The 12,047-nt window shown below is 43.9% G+C and overlaps 1 protein-coding gene across 2 annotated transcripts in view; it reads left to right on the forward strand.

The window, feature by feature from the left end:
- LOC114024845 (cytochrome P450 4X1-like) overlaps positions 1-12,047 on the forward strand; it is a 47,703-nt gene that overhangs the window by 33,846 nt on the left and 1,810 nt on the right. Inside the window, exons 9-11 of one of the 2 annotated variants that reach the window (XM_027838043.1) lie at positions 1,614-1,747; positions 3,460-3,524; positions 6,855-6,937. In XM_027838043.1, coding sequence (XP_027693844.1) covers positions 1,614-1,747; positions 3,460-3,524; positions 6,855-6,937 — 282 coding nt within the window. Of the gene's footprint in view, positions 1-1,613; positions 1,748-3,459; positions 3,525-6,843; positions 6,938-12,047 lie in introns of both variants that reach the window. The other variant, XM_027838044.1, reaches the window with a different exon arrangement.

Raw genomic sequence — 12,047 nt, forward strand, 5'->3', positions numbered from 1 at the left:
TGATATTTCTAAAGTATATACATTTTTTAAATTTTAAAAATTCTATGGAGAAGAACCAGCAAGTGCTCCTTGCTGACAAAAATAAGGATAAGTCGGACAGGCAGAAGAAAATCCAAGAAAGCCTGTTGTCCCAGAAGTCAAGCAAAGAGAGACTGCTAAGGAGGAAAAATGGTCACAGTTATCAAAGAAGGCAAGAGGATACCTCCACAGACACCAATAGAACACAGAAAAAATAGGCTTGAGTGGTAAATTTTGCAGGAATGGAAGGTAGATATACCAGATGAAAGCCATTTTCCCTCCAGAAGTTTGGCTGCCGAGAAAAAGAGATGAGATGGCAGTTGGCTGATATAGAAAGTTCAGTGATTTGGGAGACCTGAGAATGTTTATAGAAAGATGGGACAGTGAAGAGGGGGAGATGCTGTTGAGATGAAAGGAAGAGAGGGTGACCAATGAAGCAGAGTTCTAGAGGAGAAAAGAGGGGATGGAGCCTTGACAAGAAGAAAAAAAGAAAGGGAAGAAAGAGAAGGGAATAAGCATTTATTAAGTGCCTTCTGTGTGCCAGGAACTGTGCTAAGGACTTTACAAATACTATCTCATTTGACCCTCACAACAACCCTGAGAGGTAGGTGCTATTACTGTTCCCATATTGCAGCTGAGGAGACTAAGGCAGAAAGCAATTACGTGAATTGTCCAAAGTCACACAGATAGTAAGTGTCTAAGATTGGATTTGAACTCAGGTCTAATGGAGTCCTTGAACTCTATCCACTTCACCACCTAGCTGCCTCGTCAGAGAGGATGAGGGAAGATAATAGAATCACAGAATGTCATAATTGGAAGAGCCCTCAGAACCCATCTAATACAAACCATTCTTAAATACCAAACCCAACTACGACATACCTAATTAATGGTCATCACAATCGAAAGATCTCCAGTGATGGAAAATTCAGTCCTCCAGAGGAAATTGATTATACCTTTCAAGAGTTCTGATTGGTATGAGATTGGGTTTTTCCCCCATTAAATAAAGATTAGATATATCTCTCTAACTTCCATCCTGGGGTTCTGGTCTCTAGGACCCAGCAGAACAAATATGATCTGTCTTCTACCTCAACAGCCCTTCAAAAATTTGAAAATAACTAATGAGTGAATGAAAAATGTATTAAGCACTTACTATCTGCCAAACACAAATATAAAAGACAATCCTAGCTGTCAAGGAACTTATCTCCTAATAGAGGGAGACAAGACAAATAAGGGAAGGATATGTTGGTTTGGAAAATCATAAGGATGATGAGTGATTCCATTAGGGAGTGTGTGTGTGTGTGTGTGTGTGTGTGTGTGTGTGTGTGTGACTAAATTGGGAGATTGAATGTGTGTCAGGAAGAGGAGGGATTGAGGTCAAAATGCTGCTATCAGGGGGAACCAGAGAGATATATTTGCCAGAGCCCACCCTAGATTCTTTTTCAGATGTGGGTTGGATTAAATATTCTCTAAAGTCCCTTGCAGTTCTGAGATTATGGGAATCTGTGTGTGGCATGCTAAAATTGTGCCAGTCCTTATAGGAAACTCTAGTTAATGCCTTTCCTTCCCTCCTCTTTCCTCTCTGTGATTCCTCACAGGAACCACTTGAACCAGATGCCCTACAGCGCTATGTGCATCAAGGAGGCCCTCCGCCTCTACCCACCTGTCCCTAGGATAGCCAGGGAGTTCAGCAAGCCCATCACCTTCCCAGATGGACGCTCCCTCCCTCCAGGTATGTCTCTGACTACCTACCCAATTCAGTTTCCTTTAGAACTCATGGCCTTGTGGACCATAAGAAACAGAGCCAGTGAGTCACTGGGCTTCTTGGGTGAGAACACCTGGCTCAGCCCTGGGGCCCATGCTGGGGGTTCAATCAAGGATTGATTTTTCAAAGGCACCATATAGACTTGGAGCAAAGTAGCAGAGGCATGGTGGATAGTTTCCAGTATTATAGGGAAGAAAAAAGACACTTCCCAGAAGCACAAGAGACCTCAGAAGCTAACCAGTGTAACCTGGACCCAAACAAGAATTCTCTTTACAACATCTCTACCAAGTGTTTTTTTTTCTGCTATTAACTGATGGCTACCAGGGAGGATAACCTACCACCTCCAGAGCCAGGCCCTTCCACTTTGGCTTAGATCTGACCATGAGGAAGCTTTCACCCATATCCACACTACATTAGCCTCTGTGTGACACCCCTGACCCCACTTCTTTCCCCTCTCTCCTCGCCAACCCTCTACCCCTCCCCAGTTCTTCTTTGTGGAGCCAAGCAGGAAAAGTTGAATTTGTCTTCTACATTACAGGAGGCCTTCAGGTACTTGAGGACAGTGGTCCTGTTCACCCTGAACCCTCTCTTCTCCAGGCTTACACAAAGTGCCTTTGGAATCAATTCTGACTTACTCAGTACCTCCCGTGGGCCTGGGCCTGTACTGGCCATCAGGGAGCTCAAAGTGTAGGAGGTACCAGCACTGACAGAATCAGAATTCAGCAGGGCCCGGTAAGGATATCTGAGGTACCCAAAACCTACATGACGTAACAAGAGAAGAAAACAGGCACTCACACTCCGAAGGAGGGTCCTACATGACCAACATGTAGAATGGGATGGGGGGTGGGGAGGGAGGAGAACACATCTAGTGAGGGGGAAGGGTGCGCACAGGATGGGAACAGATCTGGGGAGTCTTCACATATGTCACACATGTCCCATCCCAGTCTTTGCACAGGCTGCCCTTAGACCTCCTCACTCCAACCTGTAAGAATTCCTAGGCTTCAACAAGATTCAACTCAAACACTACTTTCTATACAAAATCTTTCTTGGTCCCCCAAATGCTCTGTCCTAGCCCCCAAAATCACCTTTCATGTAGTACTTATGACATATCTATATCCATATATTCATATCTATCTATATCCATATTTTTATATCTACCCATGGTGTATATGAAATATATCTATAAATTATTATATGTCAAACCATTAAATATATTTCATTATAAATAGTAACATATTAAATATATTTATAGATAAACATATCAATATATTTATATCTATATATCCATGACATACCTCTATATGTCCATATATTTATCTATAGCTAGATATTTTTACATATCATATATTTATCTCTATCTATTCATATATACACCCACATACAGCTAGGTTATAGTTCCATGACTTCAAGAACTGTTTTTCTTTTTTCTTTATATCCCCAGATACAAAGTTTCCAAGGTAGTTAAAAAATGTTAATTCTCCTTTTTCTCTTTCTCACTCTCCCTCCCTCCCTTTCTCTCTCTGTCCTTCCCCTTCTTTCTTTCCCTCTCCCTCTCTCTCCCCCTCACTGTCTCTGTCTCTCTGTGTGTGTCTCTCCCTCCCCTTTTTTCTCCCTCTCTCTCTCCTTCTCTCTTCTTCCCTCCTTTCCCTCTCCCCCTGTCTCCCTCCCTCCCTTTCTAGGTATGATAATTGTCCTGAACATCTGGGCTCTTCACCACAACCCTGCTGTCTGGGAAAATCCACAGGTATGATTGTTCCTGACAGAGGCAGTAGTACCCAGACCTTCTTTTTGACAACTGGACATTGCTCTTTCCATAAACTTGAAGTAGTTCTGAGGATATGGATTTAAATCCTACTTCTGCTATTGACTACCCCATGGAATTTGGGGAAGCCCCACCCTTAACCTCCCTGAACCTCATTTTCTCTTCCATAAAATAAAGGAGGAGGTCTTAAAAGCCTCTAAAGTATCCTATATTTATAAATCTATAATAAAATTTATGATCCAAGACTTAGCATAGTGCCTGGTGCATAGTAGGCACTTAATGCCAATTGACCACCGATCCTAGGAATTATTTTAAAGAATGGAGTGGTTTTCATCAATGTGGGCCATCCCTCCACTAACACCAATCACAAGGCATTCACTCTGTTACTTACTTAATTAATTGACTCTAAAAACATGTACTTCCCACGTATCATGGGCACAAATCATGACCATCCCTAACAGTTGATCTTCTTGAGTTGCTGGGGCTGATAAAAAAATCCCTACCTAAAATCCAGTCTCTCATGATAAACTTCTCCACCCTGACCCAGTCTGATCATGAGACCACAAACACAAAGTCTGCTGTCAGGTCCATGTTCAAAGCTTATAAAGCTTAGCAGAACCAGCATCACCTGTTTCTCTACTGGCAAAGCCTTCAAGAACCCAGGAATACCTCCACATCATGATCAAGTTTCAGAGAATGATGTCAGGAGAATTGAATATAAAAGGGAAAAAAGACTTCTTTCTATGTAACACTCCCCCAGGGCTTACTCACCTAATTCACACCATCACTGGTAGGTTGGATTCCCAGAAAGATGTATATTACTATTCCTGGGTTTCCAGAGATAACCTTGTGGGTGGCTATTCTCCTAAACACTAGTTCGCAAGCACCCACCAGTGGGCTTTCCCTTCACAATCAGCCAGTACAGTCTGATCTTTAGTATAGGCATTCCTAACATAGTAAGGCAAGAAAAGCAATTACAAAGCCTTTCCCCCATACCGTGTTCTCCCACAAATATGCCCAGAATCCGGGACTGGGTGAAAATGGGCACAAACAAGGTAAAATGGTAGTGATGTACTTCCCTGGGGGTGGGGTGAAGAGCAAGTATGGCCCAAAATGTTCATTTCCCAAAACTCTGTAGCTGAGATGCCTCTTCATAGAGCCCAATGTCTCCATTCCACTAGTGGCTCATGTAGACTTGTTCCTCCTAGGGGTAGTATCAAGGTTGGATATTCCAATCGATTCTGCATTGGGCTAGGCAGGTCACCCAGTGACTGGGTTGGATCCTCACTGGTCTCTGCTGCTGCAAGGCTGAGCTAGAATGTCACTTGTAGGTGTTGGACAGGGCCAGGCCAACCAGAAACTGGTCACTACTGCCAGGCTGGGCCATTTGTTTGGCTCTTGGGTGCAGGCCAATCTTCTGGTCTCCTTGGCTTATTCTTCAATAAGCAGTTGTTGTATTTTGTTTTACTTCAGCCGTTGGCTTGGCTGGGTGCTACTATACCCAACTCAACTAGAGTGGCACAAAGGTCTTTCAGCTAGGGAAACAGTCCTTAGCTTAAGATCAGCAGAAGGGGTAGCTAGGTGGCACAGTGGATAGAGCACTGGCCTTGAAGTCAGGAGGACCTGAGTTCAAATCCAGCCTCAGATCAAACACTTGACACTTACTAGCTGTGTGACCCTGGGCAAGTCACTTAACCTCAATTGCCTAAAAAAAAAAAAAAAATAACAAAAACAAAAAGATCAGCAGAAGATTTTTCCCTTTGTCACTTCCAGGAAGGAGAAGTCTTACCTCTCCTATCAAGAGTTTCTTCTTGGCTCAAAAGCCCCATCCCTCAATAAACCACTCCATGATGCCTTTCAGTCATTTTTTTCAGTCATGAGGTTTTCTTGGCAAAGATACTGGAATGGTTTGCCATTTCCTTCTCCAACACATTTTACAGATGAGGAAACTGAGGCAAACAGGATTAGGTGGCTTGCCCTGGCTCACATAGTTAGTAAATGTCTGAGGCCAGATTTGAACTCAGGAAGATGAGTCTTCCTGACTTACAGTCCAAGCACTCTATTCATGATGCCTCAGGCCACAGGGGTGGGGAACCTGAAGCCTTGAGGCTACATGTGGCCTCCAGGTCAAAGGTTCCCCACCCGTGCCTTAGGATGATTAATTTGAGTTCAGACATTTTCCCCTCTAGTGTTCCTTTGGAACGTTTGCTAAGGACAAAGGTATGAATGACATCTATGCCATGGAGGCAAGTTCATCTTGTCTGTCTCTTTGGAATCAATTGAGGTGCTACCTTTCTAGTGTGGAGAATGTTCATTTTTGATTGACAGGATTTCCCCTTCATTGTTTTTTCCCCTTCATTGTTTCATTGTCTTTGTCTTTTAGCCCCTGCAGAAGTTCGGATTTTGTTGAAATCTCACTGGGGCACACCTCTTCCATGTCTGTTCCATGGAATTTGTTGGGTTGGTTGTAGTAGAAGAGGGAGGAAGCTACTTAATTCACTAAAGTCCTCCAAAGCTGGGGTGGGGTGCCTTGCCAGGGTTCTGAGACTTTGCCAGGAGAAAAGACCTCTAACACATCTACCCACCAAGGAAGCCTCTAAGTACCAGCCTGAGAATGGGTGGTGTCACATGGATCTTATCCCCAAGGACTAGTGAAGGGGAAAACAGCAAGGTCTGTGACCCAAAGGATGGCTGTTAGGTGATGGACTTTTCTCAGCAGCTGTATTTCCAAAATGATGGGGGAGGGGTGATGGACATGGGGGACAGAGGGCCTCCACAAATGAAATACAAACTCCTTGAAGTATGGCAAGTAAACTAATATAGAAGCCCCTGGTGGAGAATATAGCCATGGGATGATCAGGAGAAATTGTGCCCAACATGACCTTCCCTGAACAACCCAATCATAGAACGTGCCCAAGTGCAACCTACCAAGCCAACTAGTAAGGTCTGGAAAAGTCTCCTTCCATCTAAATTGTCTCATTCATCTAAACCTTCAAAACCCACCAAGTAAATACTCTCTGTCCTTTTCATTGAGGCCCAGCTATAGTCTATCAGAATTAAAGATCTAATACGTGCCATGGCAAGAGGACTGTTGTGTCTCCCTTGCAAGCAAGAACAAAGCTTGAACCTGTTCTTCTTAACATGGGGTCCTCTTTCCTAAGGGGTTCTGCACAGATAAAAATAATCTGGCTAGTTCTGTTTGTCCCCAAATTGGTGCAAAAAGCATTTTGGATAAGGGTTTGAATTTGTGAGCAATGTGTTTTTCTCAAGGATGAATATTCATTGTGATTGGGGGGGGGAGTCTCATTGCAGGTCTTTGACCCTGAAAGGTTCTCTCCAGAGAATTGCAATAAGAGATATTCTTATGCTTTCTTACCATTTTCTGCTGGACCCAGGTAAGGATACAGCAATGGATTAGATGGAGGCACTGGGATGAAAATGTCAAAAAGCTTTATTTGGAAAGCTCTCTCTCCTAAAGCTCCCTTTGTCTCCATCTCCCCACCTAGTTTTTATCCCCTCGAATTAAATGAAGATATTGACTCTTTGCTTCAATAGTTAGGGCATGCTACTTATGAGATTATACTCACATGTTTGGTTCTCTGTGCCAGTTATTCATTCATCAAACATTTATTAAGTGCTTGCTATGTGCCAGGTACAACTCACAGATGTCTCAGTATTTTGGAGTAGAGATAAAAAATGAATCAGTCCTTACCCTAAATGATTCTACTGTGGGTGGGTAGAGGGGTGAGGGAAGTGGAAATTAGGACAGAGGAGTAAGTGGAAAGAGGACAAAATATTGAGTCGGGGGACTTTGGTTTAAATCCCACCTCCAACACTTATGATGTGTGGAGTTGTGGTCTAGTCATTTAACCTTTCTTGGTCTGTAGTTTATACTCAATGGCCTCTGAGGTCTGTTTAAGTTCTAGGACAATGATTCTATGATTCCACCCCACTCCTATAACTGGAGCACAAATACAAAAATGAAATCATCACTTCCCCTGAAGAGTTTACTTTCTACTAGAGGTGGGAATTGGCATCTGAATGTAGATAGGAGATCATGGGCAGAGCACCTAGTTTCAAATCCTACCTGTGCCTTCGCAGGTCTCAGTTTCCTCATCTGTAAAATGTGTGGATTATATTAAATAGCTTCCATGGTCCCTTCCAGCTCTTCTATGCACCTATGATTCCAATGAGAGTACAAAGCAGGGAGAAGCCAAAGAAAGTTAGAGGAAGGGAACAAAACACTTCTTACCAAAGGGTCATGGAGGAAATAACATCTCAGCTAAACTTCGAAAGAAGACCATTCTGAAAAGCAGGAAGAAGAGACACAAAAAGTAGAATGTCAAGTTTGAAGAACAGCAATTCATCTTGTTTGGCTGCGACACAGGACATGTGAAGGGAAGAAATGTGGAGGAAAGGCTGGAAAAGTTGGGACTAAATTGTGAAGAGCCTTGAATGCCAGGTGGAGGAGTTTATATTTTATCTAGAGACAGCAGGGAGTGACTGGAGGTTTTTGAGCATGAGAACTTCACAAAAGGGACTACTCTATTCCTTGACCACGAACTATTCCCCTGACTTTTGCCAGTCATCCCATAGAGAGCTGCGTCAGCCAATAAAATTTAATTAAACACCTACTATGCACCAGGCATTGTGCTGAGCTCTGGGGATACAAAGAAAGGTAAGAGAGACTTCTACCCTCAAGGACCTCACAGTTTAATGGGAGAAACAACATACAAACAAGATACATGCAAGATAAATTGGAGATAATTGACAGAGAGAAGGCACTAGAATTATGGGGAATCAGGAAAAAGTCTTTGCTGTTTAAAAAATAGGATTTTAGCTAAGATCTGAAGGAGGTTAGGGGAACCAGGCAGCAGAGATGAGAAGGGAGAGAATTCCAGAAATGCGGCAAGTCCATGAAAGTGCCCACAGTTCAGAGACAGTGTGTTGGTTGAGAGGAACAGCAAGGAAGCCAACTTTCAGGGAGGGGATAAGGTATAAGAAGAGTAGAAGGGTGAAAGGAGGCGATATCATGTTATAAAGGGCTTTAAGAGCCAAATAGAGGATTTGATATTTGATCCTGGAAGCGATAGGGAGCCACTGGAGTTTTATTGAGTGGGGAGGTAGCATGTTAAAGGTCAGACCTTCACTTTACAGAGATCACTTGGACAGCCAAGTAAAGGATGGATTATTACTGTGGGAAGAGACTTGAAGTGGGGAAGCCAAGCAGCTGGACATTGCAGTATCCCAGGTATGAAGCGGCAGGGGCTGCACAGTCAAGGAAAACTGTATTTTATCCTAGAGGAAAGTGTAAATTTCCTCTCAAGGACCTTCTCAAGAGTGGTGCTGTGTGAGTGAAGAGAAGGGAACATGGTGTGAATGATGTCAAAGGAGAGTCAACAAGATTTAGCCACCAACTGGATACAAAAGGCAAAGGAAAGGAAGATTCAAGGTTGAAAATCTAGGTGATTGGAAGGCTGATGCTGCTTGCTGCACAAATACAGAATTTAGCAAGAGGGATAGGAATAGAGGGAAGATTAGGAGAGAGACTAGGGCGGTTATGGGGATCTCAGTGTTACCTGCATAGAGATGGTAATTACTGCCCAAGCCAATGAGGCCACCATGAGAGTAGAGAAAGAAGAGAAGAATGCTAAGGACAGGATACTGGAAGATGCCCCCAGTTAGGGGCATGATACAAATAGATAAGTAGCAGCGAGTTAGAGGAGAGGAATACTGAAAATAAGCAGTGTCATGTAAACCTACAGAGGAAAGAGTATTCAGTCAAAAGGTTAGTCAACGGTGTCAGATACTGTAGCAGGGCTTCTTAAACTTCTTCCGCTCAGGACCCTTTTTCATATTTAGGCAGTGTTCATTGTTGTTGCATGGTCTAAGGGCATGCACAACGCAAAGTGCGCATGCTTTGTGTTCAGAATGCTGCAAGTACTGCCAGCAACACCTCCAATTCATTACGCATTTGATTTTGAATTAATTTTTGGTCGTTTTGCCTTGGTCGAGACCCACAGTTTATGAAGTGCTGCAAAATTCAAGAAAGATGAGGACTGAGAAAAGACCATCAGATCTGGCAATTAAGAAATCATTGGTAAATTTGGAGAGTGCAGTTTCCATTGAGTGATCAAATCCCAAGCCAGATTGCAAAAGGTTGAGAAGTGAGTGCAAAGAGAGGAGGTGGAGGTAGTGAGTGTTGATACCTTTTTCAAGGAGTTTGGGAAATGGAGGAGAGATATAGGATGATAGCTTGAGGGAATCAATGAAGATGAATAAAATCTGAACATGTTTATAAATAGCAGAAAAGCCAGTTAAAAGGGAGGGGTTAAACATTGGAAGGGAGATGGTTGTGGGGAAATCTTCCCAAGGAGACTGAAGTAAATGGGATCTAAGGACTGGTGAGAGAGGCCATTTCTTCTTCTGAGACTCAGTGGTCCAATAATGCAGTTGATGATAAACAACCAAGACAGTCTGTAGGTGAATGCCCCCAGGACTCTATCCTTGTCCATGGGCTATTTACCATTTTTGTGAATAACTTGGATAGATAGAGTATTTAATAGATTTGCAGATCACACCAAATTTAGAGGGATGCCTAACATATTGAATGAGAAAATAGATATCCCCCCAAGATTAGAAGTCTGGGCCAAATCTATTAAGATGAAATAAGAAGTTTTACATTGGCTTAAGAGGATCAGTTTCTCAAGTCCAAGGAAGGAGAGACATGTGTGAGGGACTGTCTGATGTTGGCAGTTGCCAGTTGGGTGCTGTGGCCAGAGTAGGGTAAGATCTGAGTATTTTGGAAGTCGAGGAAGGGGCTGTGGTAGGCAAAGTCGTGGTGAACTGGGATGGGCTGGATACGGAGAAGCCCTGAGGCAGTGGGCAGTGCTATGTGAGATAAGCTGGGTACAAGGAAGTAGCTGGAGCTTGAGCTCCTGAGGCAAGGGGCGGTGCCACGTGGGAGTGGGACAGCAGAGGACTGAGTTCCCTTTGCTTAGTCCCCTCCCTATATGCAACGTCATCCCCAGACGCCTCCATCTTGTGACCTTTCTGACTTCCTGGGTCCCTTTGTGCAGCACTGACCCAGACCCCTCCTCCCAGTATTTGAGTCTGACTTCCTAGGTCACGTACTCTGTCTATGCGCTAATCCCAGATGCCTCCTCCCTGTATCCGGTCCTAGCCTCCTACGTCACTCCCTCCCCCTTGGTGTGCTAAACTCAGACAGCCCCTTCTGGTATCTGACCCTACAATCATTGGCTAGTAAGCGGGCTGGGGAGGAGGGGCTAGGTAGGTATTTAGGAACGAGCGTGGTCAGATCACGCTCTCTCTCCTGGCTCCTGTTCTGTTGCTCTGGCCTTGCTGCTTGGGCTTGCTATGATGGCTTGCTGTGATGGCCTCTGAATAAAGCTCTGGTGTTGGCGCCTCCCAATGGCTCGTCTCTGTGTGTTTATCCGGTTGAGGACTGAAGACTCGGAAGTGAGTATGACTCTGGTAGCCTGCTCCTTATAGGAGGAGAGGGTACCGGCGCGCGGCTGGCAGAAGGTCGGCGTGCGACCAGTTCAGACATGACTAGAGCAATTCATTTGAAAATGATCTGGGGGTTTAGTGTACTGCAAATGCAGACTGATTAAACAATAAGGTATAATTAATAGCCAAAAATATACACAACTTTAGGACACATTCAAAACATTTAAAGAGTGAATTCCAATGCCAGCTAGCCAGAACACTCTGCTGTGGCAATAAAAACATGAAGGAGCAGTCCCTGCTTTCAATGAGCTTACATAGTATTGAGGTGATGGACTATTGACTGTTCCCAAGCTAATTTCCAGAGGGGGAGAACACTAGCACCCAGCCTCAGTGAAAAACACAAACAGCAGGTGGTACCTGAGTTGTGCTTTTGAACAATCTAGGGCTGCAAAGGAAGTGCATTCCGAGTATGGGATAGTGCCTAGGCAAAGGTTTGTAGGCTGGAGAGAGAATGTTAGGTTGTGGGAGCAGTAAGCAAGACAATTTGGCTAGAAGAGAGTATGTGAAGAGTGTTGTGAAGTGTCTGGAAAGGGAGCCTGCTGAGGAGTGGAAGATCGTCCTGCACTAGGCAGAGAATAGTCCCACATTACTCTGCCTGGCCAACCTATATGTGGAAGATTATGTTTAATTCTGGACATCGCGGTTTCAGAAAAACATTGATAAGACAGACGTGTCTAAGAAAGGAAAAGCAGGATGGTGAAATGTCTCATGGTCATGTTGGATGTGAAGATTAACTGAATAATAAACTAGTGATGTTTAACCTGAGGAAGTAAAGACTTAGGGGTTGGGGGGAGGCGGAATGTTTAGATGTCTTCAAGTATCGGAAGGGATTTCTTGCGGAATATGTGGTTGTTCAGTCATTTCCTATCTGAAATCTTGTCCTACCTTGTGACCCCATTTGGAGTTTTCTTGGCAAGGAGTGGAGAGGTTTGCCACCTCCTTCTCCAACTCATTTTACAAATGAGGAAACTGAGG

This window comes from Vombatus ursinus, unplaced genomic scaffold (genome assembly GCF_900497805.2).
Source record: "Vombatus ursinus unplaced genomic scaffold, bare-nosed wombat genome assembly UNPS02014825.1, whole genome shotgun sequence".
Lineage (NCBI taxonomy): Eukaryota > Metazoa > Chordata > Mammalia > Diprotodontia > Vombatidae > Vombatus > Vombatus ursinus.